General features: G+C 50.5%; 1 protein-coding gene across 5 annotated transcripts in view; it reads right to left on the reverse strand.

Annotated features, from left to right (window-relative positions):
* The window catches only part of DLGAP2 (DLG associated protein 2), an 823,888-nt gene that overhangs the window by 619,852 nt on the left and 178,937 nt on the right, over positions 1-25,099 (reverse strand). For all 5 annotated transcript variants that reach the window (XM_070499944.1, XM_044760599.2, XM_044760596.2 and 2 more), the window contains exon 3: positions 24,567-24,621. In XM_070499944.1, coding sequence (XP_070356045.1) covers positions 24,567-24,621 — 55 coding nt within the window. The remainder of the gene's footprint in view (positions 1-24,566; positions 24,622-25,099) is intronic.

Genomic DNA, 25,099 nt, shown 5'->3' on the forward strand with positions numbered 1-25,099 from the left:
AGTCTCCCGACAGAAGACCGTCACTCTGGCTGTATCCGACCCTCCATTCTCTGCCCACTGCGCATCGAGTCCTGCACTTGAGGCCTCATCTCCCTCACAGCCCACTCCTGTAACACGCCACAAATCCCAGCCGTGCACGGACGGGGCCTCCACTCCTCTCAGTCAGAACACGCTGGCAGCGCCTCACGCACCTGCTTCAGCCTCAACAGAGTCCATTAGCTGATTTCCCCTGGGGTGTAGACAGTTCTCCACACAGTCCTGGGTCCTTGTTATAAACTTCCCACTCTGCTTCTTAAAATGTTCCTAATTTACTAGAAATAATTTTTAAAATGCTCTCCGCTCTCATGCAGCCCTCCTATTTTCATTAGGCTAAAACGAACGATGATTTATAGACATGTTTACATAACACAGAAAAGCACACAAAGCTTGTCCTTGCTTTTAAAAAAAGCTAACCCAGAATGGCGTCCAGCAAGTGAGAACACGCTGCTTTGGGGGAAGGTATAAAAGTGGGATAGAAAATACGGTTCCTGGGCTCACAGAATATAAAATTCTTTTGAAGATACACACTTAGAAGTGATCAGCTCCGGAGCGGCACCGCAGAATCAGAGCGAGCGCTAAAACATGCAATGGGCTGAAACAGTCTACAAACCACCAGAGAGCCACACCGTCCAACAGAAGCACAACGTGAGCCACGCGGAGCATCTTGATGTTTCAGTAGCCACATTTAAAAAGGAAAAAAAGAGATGAGATTTCTCTTAATATATTTCATTTAATCCAGTATATCTAAAATATCGTCATTCCAACATGCAATCAACATAAGAAATACTGAGTACTTTACATTTTTTCATACTTAGTCTTCAAAGCGTGGTGTGTGTTTTACACGGAGAGCCCCTCTCAAGTGGACCAAGCGCGTGTTGAGAGCTCGGGAGCCATACGTGGCTGGCGGCTGCCGCGCTAGTCGGCAGAGCAAGAGTTCAGAGACGCGAGACTTTTCTAAAGCAAAGTGCATGACGAAGCCTCAGTCACAGGTGACTCTGTCAGCGAGACCTCCACGCAAAGCCATCCTCGCGTGACACCTCAGAGTCCCAGACCCAGAGCAGGAGGGCAGACCCCGCACCTCCAGGCAGGGAGCGGCTCAGAGACAAAGCCATCTGCAAACGCCCCAGGGAGGCACGTGTCCGCCTCGCGCACCCGCGGGAATGCAGAGTCCGCCTCCACGAGGGCAGGGTGACTGTCGCACTGGAGCAGCACAGGGGCACACGTGAGGAAACTCTTGCCCCGGTTAACAGAAGTCAAGTAAATACACCTTCTTACAGATTCTCATACTAAAAACGATTTGGAAATGTTGGAGAGAAAGCTTAAAAAGGTGAGTCTAAAAATGTTGAAAACTCTAGACTTCAGAGAGGGAAGCTGGCCCGGCTCGGGGCAGGAGGGTCCTCCCGAGACAGAAGATCACTCTTCGCTTCTGTACCAGGGAGACACCTGTGCGTCGGACTGGTTGTCCTCATTTATCCATAAATAGCCTCAAACTGAGGACAAGGTGGGTGCTCTTGCTCCCCAAGCATTCAGCACCTCCTGAGAGCTGACACACGTTGCTCTGATCCACACCGAGCTCCCGTGTGTAATTATGAATAAGTGTGAAGTGATGATGGCTCCCTTGATTCAGAACATCTGCTCCCAGCGCTCGCTCGCTCACTCGTCTCTATTCTCGGTTGCCCTAAGTCACAAATAGCCGGGGCGCCCAACATCCCTCAAACTCATCTGAGCACTCACTCCCTCCCCTGCCTTGTTGGCTGCATGGCTGAGTCGAAGTAACTCCAAGCAGCAGACGGTCAGAAATCAAGGGAAGACACGATGAGGTGGCTGATCTCAAGCAGCCCCCACTCAATGGAGCGCTAACTAGATCCAATCAAACGGGCCACCATTCCAGCCAAGGGGATGAGGAGGATGAATAACCATGACACAAGCCACATACGGCTTCTCCTTCCCTCCACCCCCGAGTCGTGGCCAGCGATGGCACCCACGCAGGACTGAGGACCCACGAAAGCACAGGGATCACAAGGATGTGTACTTGAAGGCCAAGGAAGCAACAGGACACGGTGAAAATTCTTCAACACCAGAAGGACCTGAATCTGGACCACAAGCGACTACTCAGTTTCTGATCATGTGCCAACCAGCCCTGCGAGCCACAGCTTCCTCCTCCGAAGAAAGGGGACCGTGTCCCCACCCCACTGGGCTTCAGCAAGAATTAAAGTGGACAATCTTGGTAGACACCCTGGGAGTCTAGAAAACAGGAACTCAACGAAAATGTTAACCCCTCCCTTCCCCTTGCAGGGGACCCTCAGCCGTATTCTTTCCAGTATTCTCTATCCCTCCCCAAAACGGACTAAGACCCTGCAGAAAGATCAGGAAGAAAAGCTGTTTTGAACAAAGAACTCAAAATGTTGATTGATTTTCTTTCATTCTACTGGCTACCAACATTTTCTTCAACTTCAAAAATGTTTTTTTACCTTTTAATTTTGAAATAATTCCAGACATACAGACAAGTTGCAAAAACAGTACAGGGCATTCCCACATACCCTTCACCGGGGTGCCCCAAACGCTGACATTTTACCACGCTTACCATTCTTTCTCTGCTTTTCACATAATTTTTTTCTGAACCACTTGAGACGATATTGCAGACATAACAGCCCTTTATAACTCATTGTGTGTTTCCTAAACCAAGGGCATTTTTGTTCTGATCACAGGACAACTGTAAAAATCAGGAAATAAAACCAAGGTAATACTACTGTTTCATTCACAGACCCTATTCAAACTTTGTCAATTGTTCCACTCTGTGTTTTTTAGACAATAAAATAAATTTCTAGTACAAGATTACCGGGTGCATTTATTTGTCGTATCTCAGGTTTTCTTTCACCTGGAACCATTTCTCAGTTTTTCTTTCTCTCTACTGAAGAATCAGCCTTTTAAAAATCTCAAGAAAGGAACCATGTGTGAAAGCCCCTGCAGTAAAGTGTATGAAAGTCCAAGATGACGACCTTGGGGGACCCCCCCACCAGCCTTTCCATCCCAGAATGCACATGGTGGTCTCGCCTGGAAGCTGTTTATCTAATTTGGTCCCTAAGGTGTCTGAGAACCACAGGTGGGGTGGGCCTGTCAACAGAGAAAAATCGAGGAGACTCGCTCTCCTGCCCACGGCGCGCGTCCACAGGAAGGACGAGTGGGGGCCTCGGAATGCACGTTTTTGCTAAAATATTTCCTATAAGGCACTTCTGATAAGAGAACGTTCCTCAAATAAAAGAAAGATTACAAAATAAAATACGTGCAAGCTAGATATCCCCCGATTTCCACCCACAGAGACCAAACACAACGCCTCAATTTTTCTCTTTGAGAAGATCAGCCAAAGGGATTCTGGTGAATGGACTCACTGTCTTAAAATGGTGAGCAGCTGGAGTAGAGAAGTGACATTTTAGGTTTTTATATACGTTATCTCATTTAATCAAGATTCATAAAAAACAGAAGTCAACGTATAGCAGGATTATAAAGATTTGTAAAGGAAAAAAATGCCAAGTGGGGTCATTTCTCCCATATCCACATGCCACGAGTGTCAGCACCTCCAGAGGGGCGGTGACTACAGGTACGGCATTTAATCAGAAATTCAATAAACCGGGAGGTAGAAGGTGTCAGGGAGGGAATGAAAACAAATGGAAGCGAGGAAGCTGGGTGACAGCCTGACAGGGGACACGGGTCTGAGTTCTAACTGCAGGAGGAGCATTTTTAGAAGCAGCAGAAACATCTGGATCCTTAATAGAAGTGTCAGGAACCCAGCAGCTCCGGGAAGCCTGGGGATTTGAAAAGAAATCACAAGATGTTCTCGATTCTTTTCGCAGCAGCAGGAGAGCCATGGGGGACCCTCCTCAAGCTCCTGTGGAACGCCCTGCTTTCTCCCGTCTCTTGGTGCGGCTGAGTCCCCAGAGACCCCAGGCTGTGGATATAACCGGGTACCATTTTGCAGAAGTGTCAGCTGCACACGGCCCTCCACCCTCAGAGATGGGGTCAGCCTGTCCCAGTGGTCCAGGGCCATCTCCCCAATCCCGGTGTTTCAGGGGCTTCCTTCTCGTGTGTATTTCACACACACACGTTTCTGTTCTGCTGCAAAAATTCCCCTCCTTAACCACCCGCCGCCCTGACATCCTTTCACAAGAGGATTCTGTGATGTTGGAGTCTTTGCCGGTTAAGGAGCCTCAGAAGGCTCCCACCCTCCCACCAACGCAGCCCACGCTCCCTTTCATTCCCCTCTCATCTCCCTCTCCAGAATCACTCCTCAAAATCCGCCTAGTCAGTGCAGTTCCCGTGAGTAAGATCCTCTCCCTGCCGTTACATAACCCGCTGGACATACAGCTGAGCGCCCTTGTTTTACAATGAATAGGACCATCTCTCTGCCACAGCTTCTGGGTTTAATTTATGCTCAGACTCATCTCTGTTTCCCCGAATGGCTCTCAGAGACAGCGGGAAGCGTGCAGGTCTCGACAGCCCCAGATCCTCACGAGGCCTCTGTTCCTACACACACGGGCGCCCGCTCTGGGCCTCTCCTCCTGCGTCATCGTGGGCCTCTGTCTTCCCCCTGCACTTGGGGACAGTCGGGCCCGAATGCTCTGCTCTGCTCTCACGTCTCCATGCCCTTGCCCACCCTTCCTCCATGACCCAGAACCCCCACGTTTGCCTGGCTGTCTCCTCGTATAGGACTTGGCTTCGCAGTGTCCCCGCAAACCCTGTCCGCAGAGGCCCGCTCGCTCTCTGGCTCCCGCGGCAGCGTGAGCATGTGCTCCTGTGTGCCCAGAGCTCTGGGTGCACATGGCTAGCGCAGCAGCTAGCTTTCATGCAGCCCTCTCCCTAACACTCTACGATTTCCCCCAAAGCAGAGACAACACCTCATCCGCCTTCACACATATGGTAACCAGCAGACTCCACGGAGCACGGCACGAACTCAGTAAACACGTGGCGGACCGCAGAAGGCACTGGCCTCTGCCGTCTTTCCGTCCTCTAGGAAGGCCAGGGGTGGTGTGGCTTTAGTTTCACAGTTACTCCTGTAAATGCTGTAAAAAGAAGGTACCAGCGTTCTCATGTGTGATTCAGAATTCTCAGCCTTCGACTCCACGCAAATACATGAGGGCGGCCTGTCTCCGACTGAAACACAGTAAAATCAGGACGCAAGCGCAGGCCAATTCATTCCTTCTTGGAGCATAACATGGAAAACCAGAATTGCAATAGAAGGAAAAAAATGACAAATTTCTGAGATGAGAAAACAAAGCCACAGAGACAACAGGAAATTCTGTGGTGCTCAGTGCTTTCCAATTAGGCTGACACCCACACGTCCTTTCCCGGTAATTCGAGTGAGAGTGGAGACTACTTGGAGCCTAAATCCTGGAGGCCCAGATCAATGTGCTCCTTCCCCTCTGCTTAGACACAGCCTCCAGTCATCAGATGGTCCCAGTCAAGCCGGCCAAACGTTTGAACGACACCTATGGGTTTTCATGAGAGGAAAGGGGCCTTCCTGCTTCCAGACACATCTGAAGGGTGGGTTCAAGGCAAAGAGCGTGTGGCCAGACCCCTGGCCCCACCCTAGCTGCTGCCCCGTGTGCTAATGGGAAACCCACTGACGGGCTCAGGGCTTCCGGCTCCTCATCCATGAAGCCAGGCCTGGACGCAGACCACTCCAGGCCCGTCCACTCCAGCCTTCTGTGGTTTTCAGACCTCAGCTCCATCAAGGGGAGAGCTCATTCTATTCCACAAATGCACGAGACACCAGGGGAGAAAGAGACAACAGGGATGCTTTTCGAGCCTTAGCACCAACAACTCTTGGTTTGGGGTTTTTTTTTTTTTTAATGCCTCCAAGTGGAAAGTCTCATGCTGCTTTCTGGATGTATCCCACACTTTGCAGACAGCCCTGTCACAGGAGAATAGGACCCAGTTACCCCAACGTCACCCTCCGTTATCACCATCAGAACGGATGAGCGTCTGCACACCTGGCTCAGGTGGCTCTCTGCTTCTCTCCCATGAAGACTGTCTTAAACGGAGCCAGCCAAAGACTTATTATAAATGTCCACGACCCCTAGTTACATAGTAGTATACTTACTAGTAGACGCACACCCAACCTCCGAATGGCCCCCAACCTTGGGAGAGAGTAAGAGATAAATCTGGAGGTGTGATATGTTCAAGCAGACCTGACCTCTGCTCAAGGACCCCCGGGCCGTCCTGAGACCACAGTGTGGGCTTTGAAATGCCCATGATTCTCCAATGGATCTGAGATCCAAACACGGATTCCTTCGCTTTACCACAAGAAATGACTCTCACAGAGACCCAAATACCCACAGCCCTGATCACCAGCACCCAACATCCTGCAGCTGGACCCGTTAGGAGGTTACCTGGTGAACGTTACGAAGATGAGAGAGAGAGAGAGCGCGCGAGCACAAACACTCAGGAGCATGGGCCCTCAGCAGCGTTACAGATAATCCAGGAACCAGGATCACACCAGGTGGTTGGCCTCAAGCCCATCGTCCCCCCTGGAGGGACCATAGGACCCTCAGAACCGGGCACTGCCCCTGTCGGCCTCTGCGGCTCATGTCCGGGGTTCTGTGGCTGACCACAGCCCTTCCCGGCTGACCCACCCCTCCTGAGTTACGCTGACATATTCGAACACGTCCCAGAGGCACCTTACAAGCCTGGCTGCCCTCTGGCTCCGCGTGGTGGCTTTCGCACCCTGCTCAGCTCCTCTCAAACTCTCCAGACTCTGCCTTACTTTCCTCATTGTCTATTTCTTGGGGGACTTCTAAGAAGTGCCAAGAGTCACAACATCTCCAAACCCGAAACTTCGTGCTCCCAACACCCCTGCTGTCCCCACACTTGGGAAGTCAGCACCCTCCCCGGAGCGTTCGTCACAGAAAGCCTGCGTGACGGGCTGCAGTTTCCCCACGCCCTCCTCTCAGCGTGTCGGCCCACCACTCCTGCTAAGAACAGGATGGTTACACTTATGCCTCACTTATAACGAGGAGGTGAAGTATGTTCTCTGGGCCACGGATCCCCCTGCAGGACTTTGCACATAAAGTTCCTCAAAACCAGCCACTCGCTTAAAATGCAGCCCTGATGGGACTGCCTCTGTCCCGTTCACAACGCCCCCTAAGTGCGCACTTTATGCATCAAGGAGACTTTAAGAACCTGGCGGACGAGGACAGTTCTTGACCCCCCCCCCCCACCAAGTGCTAGGGACACGGTAAGTTTTAGTCACTCAATCAACACATTCAAGTAAGAAAATATTCGCTGCAGAAGCTTCAACAAACTCTCACGTTCACTATTAACTTCCGTGGGCACAGATTTCCCATAGCTAACGTTCTGTGAATGGTGCCGTGTCCCCGTGTGAGGGTCCTCCTGAACACTTGGTGCTTTGACACATCTTCACTGGCTTTACCTTTAACACGATCGATCAATTGATCATCCACTGGTTTCGAGGTGTTTGCCATCCTGCCGCTGGGGGCGGCCGCTCGGCCAGCACTTGCCCTGTCTGTGCGGACTGCCCCTTGGGGCGTCTGTCCAAGCCTCTCTCCCTCTCACGCGGCACACCCTCCTCCAGGACCCCCTTCTTTTTCACTCGGTTTGAAGAGAACACTTTCCCCACGGCATCCCACCCCCCCAATTCAACCACATTTGCTTCTTTTCAGAAGGGACCGTGTCCAGGACTCCCTCGCCGCGTCTGGGAGCCTCACCCGGGATTATTACGCGACCCGCAACCCGAGTCCCGGCTGGAGGAGGGTGAGCCCTTACGGATGCACCGTTTCGGTTCCGGCCTTGCCCACGCACAGCGTTCTGGTTCTTCCTCCACGACTGACTGAATGTGACCGCCAGGCAGAGCCGCCGCCCGCCCCTCCCGCCGCCCCAGCTGCTGCGCGCACCTGCTCAGCTCGCGCCACCTGCCCACCCTCCAGCGGCACCTGCTCTCTGCGGAGGCGCAGAGCCCACCTGGAGCTGGGAGCGCGTGGGGCCGATTCTGCTTGTTTGAAGGGGGCCCGGGATTTGTCTAAACAGATGCAACAAGACACACGGACACAGAGATGACTGCCTGAAGGAAGGTTACACCCACAGACACCAAGAAACAGGAGGCAGGGCAGGCCACGGGGGCCACACGAGGAAGCACCGGGTGGGTCAGGGGGCAGAGGAAAAGGGGAAATGGGACAGGAGCCTTCAGTGTGGTTTCCTTGGAAGCAACGGTCGAGGCAGGGTGAGCAGGCTCAGGAACGGCTGGTGTGAACAACTCCAGCAGCTCTGGGGCTCAGGGGCTGCCCCTGGTGGTCTGGTTCCTGGCCTGGGTGACAGGCGGGGAGCAGCTCTGGGTGTGAGGGCCCCCAGGGGCAGGGGCTGGGGTGCGGGCTCTGGATCTGCTGGTTTGTGTTTGAAAGGTGCCTCTCGGACCAGTCACTCGCCACCCCTGGAGCTGGGTAGCCCCAGGGGCAGGGCCCCTCCCGGCTCCACAGCCCCTGATCACAGCATCAGAAACAGACAGCAAAAGTCGAGGTTAACACACCGGCCTGGCCAGCTGAGCCCAGGGCCTCCTCGAGGTGGGGCCCGCCTACACCCCAGAGGACAGCTCCTTCCTCCACAGCAGCCTTTCTCTGACTTCCAGGTTCCTTCCTGCCGAGGTGGGCTTACAGCGAGACCACACGAGTACAGACGCCCCTCCCCTCCTTCCCGGAGCCCTGGGATCTCCCCAGGATGCTTTTGGCAGAAGCAGGAGCCCGTGGCAGGTCAGGGCAGCTCAGAGCCTCAGTTTCTCCCGTCCATATGCAACAAGTTCCCTCTGCTCTCAGAGGTTCTACAGAGACGGCAGGATGATCCACGTGTCGTGGGGTCGCAGACGCACACACGGCACTCGGTGAGTGAAGGGAACGTGTTCATCTTCCCTAACTCACCCATTCATCTGGGAGCCCACCCTGTCAGGTGGAGGAAGAAAGACCCTGAAACTACCCCAAGATGGCAAGTATGGTTGGACCCAAGTGCTTGAACAGGCCTTGTAGGTGCCGGTGCCTCTGAGGGCACGGCCTCCCAATTTCCTCCCCTCCCGCCCCTCTCCAGACAGTGTCAGGCATAGGTGGGTTTATACGACCTGTCAGCGCTGGAAAGGACAGGAAGCGTGGCCTCAGCTGACCGTGAGTGGACACCGCCTGGTGTGTAGGAAGGGCTGGCTGGCTCCCGCCCGGGACCCTCTGCACCGGCTGCTGAAGCCAGGGCTGGTCTTGCTCGCAGGCTGCGTTCCGGCTCCTGACTCAGGACCCTCAGCCCTGATGTCAAAGCTCACAGGTGAGTTCACCTGTGCCCCCTGGCACCCACTCAAGGTGTGTCCTCTTGTGATGGTAAACTTTCTGTGTCCATGTGACTGGGCCACAGGTGGGCCCAGATATCTGGTCAAACGCTATTCTGGGTGTATCTGTGAGGGTGATTCTGGATGAGATTAACATTCGTATTGGTGGACTGAGTAAAGCAGGTGGCCCTCCCCAGTGTGGGCGGGCCTTGTCCCATCAGTTGAAGGCCTGGATAGAACAAGAGGCTGAGTGAGAGGGACGTCTGTGCCTGACTGCCTTCAAGCTGGGATGTGGGCTTTTCTCCCGCCTTTGGACTGGAACAGAAACGTCGGCTCTTCCAGGGTCTTGAGCCTGCTGGCCTCGAGACGAACCACACCATCGGCTCTCCTGGGCCTCTGACTTGCCAGCTTCAGATCCTGAGATTCCTCAGACCCCACAGTTGCATGAGCCAAAATCCTTATAATAAGCCTCAATCTCTATATATATGTACACACACACACACACACACACACGCATACTGCTGTTCTGTTTCTCTGGCAAACCCTGACTATCACCCCAAAGGACAAAGGTCACAGTCACTCTGTCCGCCACATGGACAACCTAGGAGGGCCCACAGAGCTCTGTCTACACCCGTCGAGGAGGTGGCCCAGCTCACTGATTCCTGAGCAGAGCCAGCTCTTCCCAGCGTCCACCCGGGACAGCATGCTTCCCTGCCCTCTCCAACATGCCTTGGTCCAGAGAGGTGTTTAAGAAAAAGGTAAGCCCATTCCACGCATAAAAGCCCACACACACCCAGAGCCCTCCAAGTTGCCTCACCGTCATCCTCCTCTGGAGCCATCATTATCAGTATAATCACAAGCTCACAGCTGGCTGAGGTCTTCCGGCTGCTGGAAGTCAGTGAGAAACTAAGAACAATTGGAACAAGTGGGCAGCGTCCACCACCCGAGGTATCTGTGATGCCCTGCAGGATCACGCATCCACATCGCTGCCCAGGCCAGCCACGGCCCCTCCTTAACAGTGACTGCCAGCCTACTCCTCTGCGAAGCCCCTGGACCACCTCCAGGCGGTGTCCAGACTCGGGCTCCCCCAGGCGTGTCTCTGGGGCTCCCATCGCTTGCTGCACCTGTGGCTGCACAGATGTCGTGCCTGCAGCCGTGGGGGCCCCTGAGGATGGAGAGCATCTGTGGTCTCTCCGTGTTCACAGCCTCCTGAAGTGCCCAGGAGCAATGAGATCGATGGAATCGATGTCACTGCTCCTTCAGAACATAAAACTCCTTGGACGGCCATGAGGAAACCCACTAACACTGGCCCCAGAGGAAACACTCCGACACTTCCTGTAAACTGAGAACTACGGCATGTTTTTATGGATCCCTCCTTCCAAACGTGCACATTCTCACATTTACACTCTCTTTTTCTATAGTCTTCAATACACGATTTATGCTATAATTTCATATAGACGGGTAACTGCTGAACTCTCAGCAGTACCGACAGCATCGTTCATTCATTCTGGGAGCACTTAACTGGTCGGTCCTTTAGAAGTTAATGCTTGTTGAACGGACCCTGAAATCACTTGTAGCCGCTCTTCCCGGCTGCACAGCTGCTGAACCACCGGGACACGTGGCTAATAAACCTGAGACCTTGGCCGTCTCTGATTATTTATTATCATAAGGCCACAGTCCCCTAACTAGCTATGCTTCCGCCTGTGCCCTGCCTCCAGGAACAGAGCACCAGGCATCTGATGGAAGCACACGTTCAATTCGGTTCAACATAAAAGCGCTTCTCCTGACTGTCCACCGCATGCCGTGTGCTGAGGGGTCACCCAAGCTGGTAAGCTGGCATCCCGACCCCGAGGAGGCCCACGTGGGTGTCAGTGCCCAGGTCACACCCCTGGTGACGTCACGAGTCCCTCACAGCAACTCTTCTGTCACAGGCTTTCTCCACACGTCGCTCCAGAAAAATGCTGCCATCCAGCCTGGCACACAGGAGAAAACCTACCTGCCACCCTGACGAAGATCAGACTCGCCCTTTACAGACCACGCCATCATCACATAAAAGGACATCTCCTCGGCCTGTGGCAGAGCCGGGTTCTGACCCACCGCGCAGTGCTCTCTCCCAAATCTGGCTTCATTCTCCCACATGAAGCATCTTCTTGTCCTCCTTTCGTTATTTGTGTACCAGTCCCCAAGATCCCCCACATTAGCCCCAACCCACACCCAGGAGAATGGCGGCTATAAATCACTGTTTTCAGCAAGATTCATTTCCACCTGGACACCAGTTTAGCAACAAAATTGCAGCTAAACAAGCCCTTGTTGGAAAAACCAGTCTCTGTCTTTATCTGACGCTTCATCAGATTTAAAGAGAGGGTATTAAATACATACCAAAACTACTCCCCGGACATGTGGTTTGTGGTTGCAGATAATAGCAGCTTCTCAGACAAACGCACACAGAAATCACCCTGCACCATATAGTTAGGCAGTGCTTAGAAACAGTCTTTATTTTCAAAACCCAAAAAATAATCCTTTTCGTCAAGGATGAAATAAATCCGTATTTCTTAAGAACTTTTACCTTTCGTGCAGAGTATCTTTAAAATAAAATGACTTCCTGGCATTATTTTAAAACCTTATTTGGGGCAAATATTAAAACTGTCTTCAATCTCAAAGCATGAAATCCAGCCTGAGGAACCTCGGGGTCCCTCTGACCGGGGTTCGGGCCTGCCTCCCGGGTTGACGCAGCAGCCAGGGCAGAACACTGGGAGCGACGACGCACAGCCGGAGACGAGCGGCCTCCTCGTGCACAGAGGCGTCTGTGCAGCAGCCCTCACGTGGCCTCTCCCGACGCCGCTGAAACGCACAGGGAAACAAGAGGGCGCAGCCAGCTCTGCACACAGGGCCGCATGAGCTGGGGGCCACCTCAGCCGACCCCGATGCCTGTGGCCCTCGCTGGACACCCAAGGGCAGCACCCCGCCCGCCCAGCCGCCCAAGGGACATGATGAAATCCTGTGTCCCGTGCGGGCGTTCGCTCTGGTTCAGAAAAGCATCCTACAGTCCACGTCCACCCCAAAAACTGGACCGACGTCCCGTCAGAGAGCAGCTGTCCGTCCTCCCTGGATGGTCCAGTATCCTCTTAGGGACTCAGACTCGCGGGGCCAGCAGGGCAGGATGGGTGAGACTGCGCCCTGGTTCCAGAGGGATGGCGTCCACAAGCACAGCTGAGGCGGGAGGGCCCGGGGGCGGCCCATCCAGCTCAGACTCGGGCAATGTCACAGGCCAGGCAGGAGGCCCCCCGAAGGGCACATCCCCCGCGAGGAGGACGGCGGACAGGAGCTGAGGGGGCTCGGAACACCAGGCTGGACCAGCGCGGGTCCTCTCCCAGGTGGGCAGCCACTGGGACAAGACCATCCCACTCGCTCCTCTCCTGGGAGACCCTGGAGAAAGCAGGTCGCGCCTTATTCCAGGACGGGTGAAGAGGAGGAACGAAGCACGGTGGGCCCCATGAAAACATGCACGACGGCACACACACCACACACTCACACGACGGGCCTCACCGCACACCTGCACACCTCACGCAGCTGTGACACAAAGGGAGGGACCCACGCGCAATTCTGAGTGCAGGAAGGTGTGCACTACAGAAATGGGACAAGAAACGCCGAAAACCGCTTATTGAAAAAATGGACGAAAGGATGATCGCTCCCTTAGGAACAGAAAGAGATGAAAGTGGCTGGAGAGGCAAAGAAGGGATACGCTGACCACCCCATCCCTCCCGCCCCCAAATAAAAGGGAGAGCCGAATTGAATCTGCATCAGGCGGAAGTCACAGAGGGAAGAAAATCCGTGCTGTGCAAGAGGAAGCCCAGCGTATCCCAGGACAGACACCACGGCCCCCTGCGTGTGATCCAGACGGCGTCAGAGCAGGACACGTCACTAATTATGAACATGCTCAGCGTAAAGCATGCTGCCCACGTGGCCATCAGAGTCCCCGCTCACACGGCACCCAGCAGAGCGTTTACGAATAGACGGGCTCGGGAAGATGCTGCCGATTTACTTACGGTTATTGTGCTGGAAGGAGTCAGGTAACAGGTGTGGGACGGTGGCCTGACAGAGGCCTGCTGGCTCCTGGCCGGGTGGACACTGCATTTGGGGACCACCCTCTAACTGATAAGGGGGCTCCTTGTGCCTAAAAGTTTGTGCAAACATCTGGTTTGTACTGAGTGCCTGCTTTCCTCCTGGGAGTCTGGGATTTTGGTCCAGCCAGGCAGGGGGGCCAACGTGACCAGCTCCCCATAAAAGCCAGGGCGCTGGCCTCTAAGGAGCTTCCCCAGTGGATGATGCTCCACGTGTGCCCTCACAACTCACTGCTGGGACATCAGCCTGTCCCGTGCAGCTCCAGGGGACGGACTCCCCAAGCTGCGCCTGGTGGGCTCTGGACGCCCCCTCCTCCGCCTCGGCCCTTTGCTGATTCTCTTGGGTGCCCCCTCGCTGTACTAGATCTCAGCCATCAGTTCAGCTATAATCTGAGTCCCGGGGTCCTCCCCGTGAGTCACTGAACGGGGGCTTGGTCTTGGGGACCCCGGAGGCCACTTACAGACATGGGGATGCAGGGGGTTTATTAAAACCGCTCCTCAAGGTCAGAGACATTTTGATTGTAAGACCACTTCTTAGTAAAGGGAAAGCCGTCAGTGACGAGGAGGATGGGCAGGAAGCGTTCCGGACAAACCACAGCCAAATGCTGGGCCTTTCACGCAGGACAGAGGAGCAGAGAGTGTGACACGTGGGCACAGCTAACTAAGCACAGAGGACCGACTGCAGCCACGGCAGCAGCCACAGACCGCCAGCCTTGTCCTATGTGGCCGCCTCTGGTTCTCAAGTCTCGAACTCCTTTCTCAGGATGAACCCAACTCTAAGCCCGAGTGCGGTGACAGTAAATGGACGACTGCATCTCCCTGGCTGCTCATCGGCGGGCGGGCTTGGCGAGCTCCCCTCCTCTGCTCCCCACGCCCCAGGCCAGCACTCAATTCTTCAGGGCAAGAACCAAGACTCTGAAATACATTGAAAAGCATAAGTGTCCTCACACACAGGCTTCATTCTGGAACCACAGTCAGTAGCCGTGTCTACGATTCCCAGAGCCCTGGCTGGGGGGCTCAGGCAGGATGGTTGGACAATTCCCTGATAACACATGAGCCAATTTCAATGACAATATCAAATCCTGACAACTTAATATCAAATAACAGTGCGTTTTTAGATATCAAGAATTTTTACTCTCAAAATACTGCTTTTAGAGCTTAGACTACAGATGGATTTAAAGGTGTTTTTAAAATATGCTTTGATATTTTCAATAACTCATAAAAAATATTGTCAGTTTATCTTCAATTCAAACTAGTTTGCCTTAACTCAAAAACCTCTGTCTAGAAAGCTATAAAGAGAAAGAAAATAGAAGGATGTGACAATATTTCTTTAGTTAGGAACTTAAACTGAACAACTGTGTGGTTAACGTAATTGTCTTCCGGAAAACAGATCTATAGCCCCCATGACTGCATGAGCACGGTACCATCCAGTCCTTTGTTCCGCAAACAGCAAGGCAAAGGCTACAGTGAATCCCGCGGAAACGTCTGTCCAAGATCCACATGGACACAACGGGAGTTGGAGACACGATAAAGCCAATCTCGCCTCTTCCACAAGGACTCACACGCCACCAAGATGCACCATCAGCATACAGCCAAGAGCTGAGATGGGGCGTTACAACAGCCCGTCTATTGGCGCAGGTCATCAGACAACGTCATAAACCCTGATTTCTACGAGAGCTCACAAAACGTCACCAACTCTCCATGTTTGAAGGGATCTTAACCGACTGCACCAAATGACAGAGCACATTTCAAAACAGGAGGCTTAAATCTAAAATGTTTGAACTTCCAATAATTACAATACTTACAGAATTCGGAGGAGATTGAGATGCAAGATCTGGAAAAGCTAGGAAATGCCAGAAAATTCATTTCAATTTTAAATCCTGAACTCCAAAATGGCAGCACGGATACCTCATCTGCAGTCATCCATCTCACCCATAGCTTTAGATTAAAACTGACCTAGAGATTTGTCTCTGCATCTACGAGTCCAGGAGGGACGTCTCAGAAGTCAGGATACGGTCACACTGCCATTTCATTTGTATTTATTCAGTTTGCTGAACTTCACTTCACAAAAGAACACGTGCACCTTGTAGACGCTGTCCCGTGACCAAGACACAGAGTCAAGGGGAGGAGCAACGTTTCCCGGGAAATCCTTCTGTAACATGGGGCTTGGCTCGCTGGTTCAGGGGCTCAGAAGGATGTCAGCAGCGCTAGCTCAAGTGTTTGGCACACCGGGGACAAACGGTGATTTTCCTCTTCACTCATCCAGCTAGCCTTGCTGTGGACGGCAGTGGCTACTACTAATTCCTCACGTAAAACTTATCTATTGATGCATAACGAACCAGCCCAAAACTCAGTGGCTTAGAATAACAACCAGTTGTTTGCTCATACTTCTGCAGGTCAGGGGGCGGGGCTGGGCTGGGCTGGGCTGGGTGGTCCATCTGCGGGTCCTGCCTGGCTGCCTTGTGGAGGCGAGCCAGCGGGAACGGCGGGAGATGCGAGGTGGCTTCACTCGTGCACCCGGTGGTGGATGGCCCTTCCCTCCCCCTGGTCATTTGTGCCCTGGAAGGCTACTCCAGGCTCCTTTAAACGGCTCCACCCAGAGGCCCTGCTCAGAATGAAGACAGTATCATTTCCGTATCATTCTGTAAGTTACGGCAAGTCCAAAGGCCAAGACCAGCCCGATTCAAGAGGTTGGGGCACAGCCCCAGGCTCACCATGGGGAGCGGCAAGGAATTCTGAACGTCTTCAACCCACCTCACCCAGCAGGAAAGCGCCTCTCACTGGGAACTGGATTCCTCTCACTTGGAAACACATCTGAAACCAACGACCCCAGCCACCCTTCTGGCAGCTGAAATACCAGAAGTAACAGTTTCAAAGAGGAGCAGCATGTTTGTCTAGATCTAAGCATACAGCAGACTAGAGCAGGGCTGCTGTGGACCGTGTGTCGGCGTCCCTCCGAAATTCACAGGGTGACGCCCTAACCCTGGATGTGATGGTGTTAGGAGGCGGGGCCTCTGGGAGGTGATCAGGGCATGAGGGTGGGGCCATTATGATGGGATTAGTGCCCTTGTAAGAGGAGACCCCAGAGAGATGACCTCTCTCCCTGTCACATGAGGACAGGCTGAGAAGATGGTTATCAACACGCCAGGAAGCGGGCTCTCAGCAGGAACCGAATCTGCTGGCACCTTGATCTTGGACGCCCAGCCTCCAGCACCGTGAGAAATGAACGTGTGCTGTTCAAGCCCCTGGGTCTGCGGTGTTTCTGTGGCAGCCAGAACGGATTTAGACGAGGTTGCTGGAGCTCCTTCCAAGAAGCAGAGTTGTGCACGCGTCAGGAAAACCAGAGACATCTTGCCTCGTGCTCCCCGACCCTCTGCTTGCCCCTCGACTCTCGTGCACCACCTGTCTGCAGTAGCAGCTTTGGAAAGAACGCTCACTTCCAAACCTAAGTGTTCTCAGCGGGGAAAACAGACAAAGAGGATGACTTAAAATTGCTTTCCTATTTCCAGCCCTTCACTCCTGAAAATGTATGCTACGTGTCTCATTACTTTTTTACTCAGAAGTAGGACAAGCCATGAAAAAGCTGGAGACCACGGCTTCATGCATCTCACACCTTCCCCTCGGTAATTCACGTCTTCCCAGCAACAGACAAGCCCAGAGAGAACGCTGCCCTTCCCGTCCGGGGGACGGCCAGCGGCAGGGACCTGTTCTCACGGGGGAGATGAGCCCGGGGCGCAGGGGCGCTGAACCGCCCTGATCTTAACGCAAATCTTTAGGAGCTTAATTCCTGACTTCCAGAACCGAATCTCCAAACCAAAAAGCAGAGATCCTTGTTGCTAGGTTATCATTTCCACTTCCACCCCCCTAAGAAATCAACATTTTACGCTGGAATAATAAGAGGCGGGTGATTTAAGGCCTTTCATTCTTCTGTTTGGGTGACTGGAAGTCTAGGTTGGGTTTGAGGATGAACCACAGCTTGGGTTACAACCCTTATTTCTGTGGATTTTATGGATGTATGAATGAATGCATGTCTTGTCTTATACTAGAAAGGATTTAAGGTGGCTTACAAAAATACATGCCCTTCAGCTGTTTTTGCACTACAACAATGCAAACTAAGTGAGTGAGAAAATTGGGGCAGATAAGATAACGTGCGTAGAGAACTATGGTCAGTGCAGGCCGAGGGCACACACTGTGGGGTGAGCGGGTGGACTGATGGACAGGAGAGCAATAAACAGATACGGGACACTACAAGTCGGCCACACATGTGGCTTTATTCTTCCAGCAGCCACTGCAAATGCGCAATCAGTCACGTGGTTTAGGAAGTCCAGGGAAGCAGCAGGCAGGGAGGGGACCACAGGGTCCTCAGCAATAGTCCCGTCCCGGCAGTGAGTTTCATAGGAGGCTGATGACATCCCACTGAGGCCACTGAATGACCACGGGGGACGAGGAGGCATTCAGGACGGCACAGTCCACTCACAGAGCCCCCTCTCAGTTTAGGAACAGACCTCACTTCAGGCCATTCCCCTCCCTCCGTAGATCCTGTTTCTCTCTACGGGCTTTTGAAACGCTCCAAGCAATGTGAACATGGGGGGACAAAGCCTCCCAGGTGCCTGGAGTCCCTTCTCTGCTGCTGGTTAAATGCCCAGTCAGAGGGCCAGCATCCAGCTGACTGTGGGAGGCAAAGATGAGGAGATGTGACCGAGACGCACCTGCCCGACTCCCCAAGGCGAGACCTGCAGACAAAGCTGAACATCTGCATCAAGAACCAGTTTTAGGTCCACCCAGCATTCAGGGAACAGAAAAGTCACAGCCCTGAGACCCGCGCCACACAAGACGGGCCCAGTAATTTGTGCTGGTGTATTAGTAAACCAGGTGCGAGCAAACGCCAGGGTTAGTCACAGAGCCTCTCAGCAGAGAAGCGTCCACAGAACCTCTTCACGTCCCCACATTAAATGGGCAGTGAGCCGCAACCTAAGTAAATAAATACAGTCGCCTGCCCCAGGGCGGGGGGGGGTACGATTTGTGCTCTGCCCCAAGGCGCCTGCCTGGGCGTGCACAGGGCTGACACCCAGCTTTCCTTTAGGGTCTCACTTTCCCAAAGGGGTGACATTTTTCCACTTGGCACAAAGATGCCATCTAGGCTAGAAGTCGGCCCTTGGGGTTAATCAGCCACGTGGAATAAAACGGTTTGGCCTTAAAACTACGGATCCATAACCTTTCATTCTGGCAGTAATTAAATAGCACGACTAGTTTTCTAATAAGGTCATTTTAAGTTTATGAAATGAAGCCCTTTTTTTTCTATCTTCAGCTGGTCCACAGGCAGAGGGCAGGCAGGAACACACGCTCTGCCCGCTCCCAGGCGGCACCGGGTCACTGAGATGTGGGTTAAAGAAGAAGCAGCTGTGCGGCTGACGGATCCGCTTTCTTCATCAAGCCCAGCTCGGCGATGCCTTTGTTATTCTTAGTTTATGAATCATATCATATGGCATCCTGTTTGCACAACCTCGATCCTTTTTGGAAAGGAAAAAGGGTATTATAAATAATTCCAGCATCTGGGTAAAAGAAACTTACTAAAAGTTTTGGTCTTTCAAAGAAGTGACATCTTATCTTTAACCCAGTATGTTAAAAGGCCATTACCTGACATTTCGAAAAAAGTTAAGCCTCCCATGTGTGAAAATTTTCCACTGAGCATCTTTTTGGTAACAAACCCATCTCACATGCTCCCCCATCTCCCATCCTGAAGCTCCAGGGACTGTGCTGGTGGCTCCTTCTCCCTTTTGCTCCAGCATCGGGATTCCCAGTCGGTACCATTCTGTTCTGCACTGTATTTCAGAGGAGAGTCACACTGGGATAATTAAGGACTTCTTATGGGTCCTTATGGTATCATGTACTGACTCAGAGTGAAGAGCTGTATTTCAGTCACGGCAAAATGTTTATCGGCCGTGTGACAACAGAAAGTCATAGGGACCTCTGGACCCACTTCCTCCTCAGCAAAACAGGGCAGTCCTGCCTATCTCACAAGAAAGTCGAAGGACCAGCCAAAATTAATGTGAAAGAGCCTTATAAACCGGAAACACTATAAAAATGCCACGTGCAAATGTCCCTATTAATGTCAGAACTTAAATTTAACACTAGGTTACATCACCGTCTATATATCTTTGGGAATCACGTGCAAGTTAGGCATGAAACTAAGGAAACAGCTTCACCTCCACATACACACCCACTGCCAACCTCTTACTGCTACCAGTTATCGCAGCCACTTCTGTGGACGGGTCTGTGGCACAGAGAGCAACCTTGTACACTGATTTTCCTTCATTTGTCCATCAGGAAATTAAAAGCTTTTTAACACCTTCAGCTCAACAGAAACTTAGGGATTTAGACGACCAGACAACATCCCTCCCACTATTTCAATGATGACGTCCCCTCTGCCTGTCTGAGGTCCACCTGCACACGGCCCCAGCGGCTGTCCAGATGTCAGTCCTGCTCACTGAACAGGTCAATAACGTGTAATCAGGTCTACACCCTGTGGGCTTCTCGAACCTTGTGTCATAGAGCATATCTACTCAACATCCACATCTAAATGACAAAAATGTTGACTCAACCCACGTAGATTTTTTTAAACTAAACACCCTGTTACGAACATTAAATTTTAATCCAAGATTTTATTTAGCCGAAACACAAGAGGACGACCTGCTGCCATGGAGAGAGCACACCTTTGCCACAGCCCCTGAATTAAACCCACAGGGGAGACACCAGACGGAGAGGTAAGAGCCAGTGGTGACATGGACCCAGCTCCCACCCGCTCAGGAGAACAGTGACTGGGGAGAACTCCTCCCGAATCCACATCCAGTAACTTCACGGGGAGCATTTACACCCAGAAATCGGCAGACACCACACCTCAGGGCTTCCCACCCGCCTCTCCCTCCAGGCACAGGAGAGTTGGCTGTAAACTCTGACGAGCACGTCACTAGTAGGAACCCAACATCAGAGTCCGTAACACCCATGTCTTCAGTGAACATCACATTACATATTTGCAAATACACAAAAATCAGTCCCACAAAATAGATGGAAAATATTTAAAGTCTTTCCACCCCACTTGTTACATGAGAATTATTTCACAATCATCTTGCATTCAGTGCCAAGTAGAGATGTAAGGTATCTCAAAAATCAAATACCGCCGCGTGCTCAATCTAAGTGAGGTTTCGTGATGCAGCTGTTATTAGCAAAGTCTGCATAGGTAAGTGCTGCTGCTTTATGCAAAATCAGTTCACTTTGAAACTTCGACTTATTCTTAGCAGTCAAACAGGCTGTCTCCTGATAGAGAATAAATGCTGTGAGGCAGCCAGGCTTGGAGTCAGAATCCCAGCCCACTGGGCAGCCTACATGAAAGAGAATTCATTAAGCTCACCACTGCCTAAGCTTGATTTTCCCAGATGACGTGAATTCTGAAGGAACTCCACTGACGATCAAGATAAGGAAGCCAGACCGTCCAAGAACTAGACAGCTCCCAACCTCTCCACCGCTCAGATTCTCCTTGTTAGGGAAATATGTTTTCATAAGCTGCATTTTCTTTCATGGAAGGCTGCCACTGATGAGTTACCTAATATTGGTTGTACATAAATTATGTACAGATCTTATGGGACATGGAAGAGCAGGAGAAAGATTAATTACTTATGCTGTGCTACATTTCACACCAAGGAATCCAAGTTCCTCCTCCCACCAACTCAACAGTGAAAAGCACTAAAGCAACTACAGGAGAGCTCTGGTGCCTAGAGGACAAAACTGCCCGTAAAAACTCAAAGAGCGGTCAACTTTAGTCCAGAAAACAGCCAGTCACGATAAAATGATGTTTGTGAAGAAGACACTGCTCAAAAGAGAGTTCTAAACCACACAGGAATGAGCGCCATTTTGAACTTGTTTAACTGATGGTGTCCTTGAGTCCCACCAGAGACCAGCCAGCCAGCCAGGATTCAGACGCCAAGGTGCCAGCCCTCCACTGAAGGAGCGGCATGTCCAGGAACGCTGCCCTGGCTCTGAGGGCTTTCTGAGGTGGCTCCCCCAGAGCGGGGTGTGAAGGCGGGAAGGACCCACAGCCCGCATCTCAGCAGCCATCCTAATCACCATTGGGCTGGACTCCAGCCAGAGACGGTCACCAAAGTCCCAGACATACACTCAAGTCCCCTTCTCGTCAGCTGTTCCTCGTGGGTGGATCTGCACTGCAGGTGCCTGTTGCACACGGACGGCCACAGCGGGCCTCCCAGGAAGGGGCAAACCCAAGACACAAGAGGGGGCGGAGTCACGCAAATGAGGAAAGGGAAGAATGGAAACGTGAAAGAGCTGAAGTGCCCGCGCACCGTGTCTGTGCTTGTGCAAAAGGAGCTCTCTGGCTGCGTTTCTCCTTCACAACATAAACATGCTTTATCCGCCCAACTCTCAGTTTTCCTGAGAAAAACATGAAAAATAAGGCAGCATACAGAGGTAATCCATAGACGTCACTCTAGCTCTTCCTATCATTAACCCAAATTGTCACTAGCAATCAAATAGCAAGAGAAAATGACATGTCTGTCTTTCAAAAGTAGCCACGTTTAATTCAGAGAAGGGCTACATAAAACTCAGGGGCTGATGTCGCCCCTCCTACTTCGTCGCCAGCTCTATTTGGTGTACCACTTCTACAACAGGGAAAAACACCTGGAAACAGGGGTGTCTTTTTCCAGATATTCAGCTACAACATACGTAAGTTAACGGAATATACAGCATTTCTAAAATAAGTAAAACTCAAAATGCAAACAAAATGAAAGTCAGGATTCATCCCAAAGTTGGTCTTTTTTTGAACTGTGGTAAATACACATAACATACAATTCACCATCTTAACCATTTTTCAGTGCACAGCTCAGTGGCACGAGGCACGTGCACGTTGCTGGGCAGCATCGCCACCATCCACCTGCAGAATGTTTTTCACCTTCCCACACAAACTTTCTACCCTCTCCAAAGCTGACCTTCTCAATCAAACACCTGAACAGTCTTCTAGAAAACCACCAAGGTGAGAACAGACTACGTTCAACTTTATAAGGACCTCAAAAATCACTAAAATGCAAAAGCAATAAGAACTGTCTGAGCCTGAGGAAATCTCCAAACAACCTAAATAATCAAGCAGCTTTGGACATATTAGATCAAATTATAAGGTAAAAACTAGAATTGCCAAACCTTTGAATTCGGGACGAACTTATACTTTGAAGAGTTATAATTTCAGCCAGCTCTTTTTTCTTCCTTTTTGATATAATTCCTTCCCTTTTCCATACCTAATGCCACAGCCTCGGGTCTTCTAGAACTGACTTCAAAGTGAAATGCTCTATAATATAAAATTACTTTTAAGAACATTCATTGCCTGGTAAATGTCCTCAATATTCAAGTCTTAACAGAAGGGAGCTTTTCGGTTCTAGAGGTTGATAACTTGAATTCTCATGAAAAGCAAATAAAGCATATTTGGCAATATTTCCCATACTAACTTGAAACTTCTTACATAAACTGTCTAAAAATATAGAAAACTCATTTCAATATTTAAAATCCACTTAGATTCCCACAGAACAGTACTTAACTTTATCATTATTTCTGATGCTTTTCAGAATCAAAGTAATGACTCACCCGGAAGATATAAGCTAATCTAGAAAATTCATTCCTTCTGTAAATCATGTTACACTCACTGTCATTGATAGACACAGTTTAAAAAAAATCTTTGTTTCTTCACACTTGACCTGTTCATATATTTTCATCACTAACCAAGACTTTCAGAATATAGAAAGAGGCCCAAAAAATAGCCAGCCATGTTCTAAGCAAACTTCCCCATAGGCAGTAAATATGCTCAAATTCGCAGCCAAGATCCATTTGAACAGGTGACAACAAACAAAACACGGGCAACTCCATGAACTTTTTTGAAACATAATAGGGTCAACGATGTAATCTCTCCATGTTCATAAGCCAAAAAAAAAAAAAAAAATGAAGATCCTATTTTTCCCAAAATACCTGGTGTTTTACATTGGAATGTATGATATAAACCAATAACTTATTGATCACTTAAGAATGGTACCCCAGTAATGATACTAGCTGGCTAATATGCTATTTATAATGGAAGCCTAGTAAATCCCAACCGATTAAATACTTCTAATTCTCACAGAGAGCCCATTATGATTCATTTCGTTGTAGCTAAAAACACACAGGGAATTTCTGCACACCTCTGTTTCATACCCAACAAAAGTATCCTGGGATGCTAGCAGACCTGTTTACAGGACACGACCGACTGTAGGAGGGACCAAGCTCCATCAGAACCCTTTGCTGAAAAGATGCAGCACCAGCATCCTCCGCCTTTTGCTCAGGACTTGGCATTTCTCTGATGAAAATACCTTAAATTAGAAACCCTGCACGGGAGAGTACCTGAGACATAGATCCACAGGATAACACACTCCAGATTGGTTCTTTTTTGTTTGTTTCTTAATTTTAAAACAACGAAAGTTCCAAAGATTTTTTTTTGACTTTTTTTCCCCTCCAATGTGTTTCCTTAAAAGTAATGCAAACCACCTCACTCACAACACACAGTCACACACATCTGTGAGAAATTACACAGTCACATGCTTTCCCTCCAAAGACACCCACCCTCTGGTTTCATTCACTGAGATCCTGAAGGTTTTAAGAACATAAAATCTGCCCAGTTCCTATCTTGATTGCAAACAAACTCCAAATATATTCCATGCTAGCCAACGATGGTGATTTTCCTCAATAAATAAGTATAATCAACAAGAGAAACAACTTTGAAAATAATACATTCACCTTTGCAAGACAACCAGTTTCCCTTAAAAATCCAAGATGACAACCATCCAAATCTATTTCCTTTGTCAAATAAAAACAGATCTCTCAGCTCAGGTTACAACTCACTGTAGGACTGAATAAGCCATTTTTTTGCTTGTTTCAAAGCCAACAATACAATCCTGCACTAAAATAACAACCAAGAAAACAAAAACATCTAAATTATGCAATCATATTTCTCAATTTTCCCACTGATATAAAACCCATAATCTCAACTCAGAAGAAGGAAACGTATTTACCTGTATTCCTGTCTGGTAAGATACAGCAATGCTTCTGCAGAATGCCAGGCAAAACCTGTTCCAAAACAAATAAATAAAACACACTTGGTCATCATTCAGGTAGAGAAAGACATCTCATTAACTGTTGCAAGTGTTTTTCTAATAAGGTCGTTCAATGTTGCACAAGGTCATCACGCCCAGAACGATCTAACAAATTAAACAGCACAGGGAAATTCTGATGACACACATTTTTCACCAGAAAGGTGAATCAGGTAAGTGCTGATTATATATGCCGTTCTGTTTAATGTATGCCCCTAATGGGTCCTGAGACTCTCTGGAAAGCTACACTCAAGGGACTCCTACAATAAGGCAAATGGCCCGCCAGTTTCCGTGATGGCTTTTAAAATATGAGATGCAATTAGACCCTGAAAATGGAGGATTGTGGGGCTGTAGCCTGGCTCTGTCTTCTAGGATCTCAGCAGAGATGCTTTCATCGAGGATGAGTCACAAAGGGAATGTGAAAGAAAAGGCTGTGTTTACATTCACAGCTTGGT

The sequence above is a fragment of the Equus asinus genome, chromosome 27 (assembly GCF_041296235.1).
Source record: "Equus asinus isolate D_3611 breed Donkey chromosome 27, EquAss-T2T_v2, whole genome shotgun sequence".
NCBI classification, from domain to species: domain Eukaryota; kingdom Metazoa; phylum Chordata; class Mammalia; order Perissodactyla; family Equidae; genus Equus; species Equus asinus.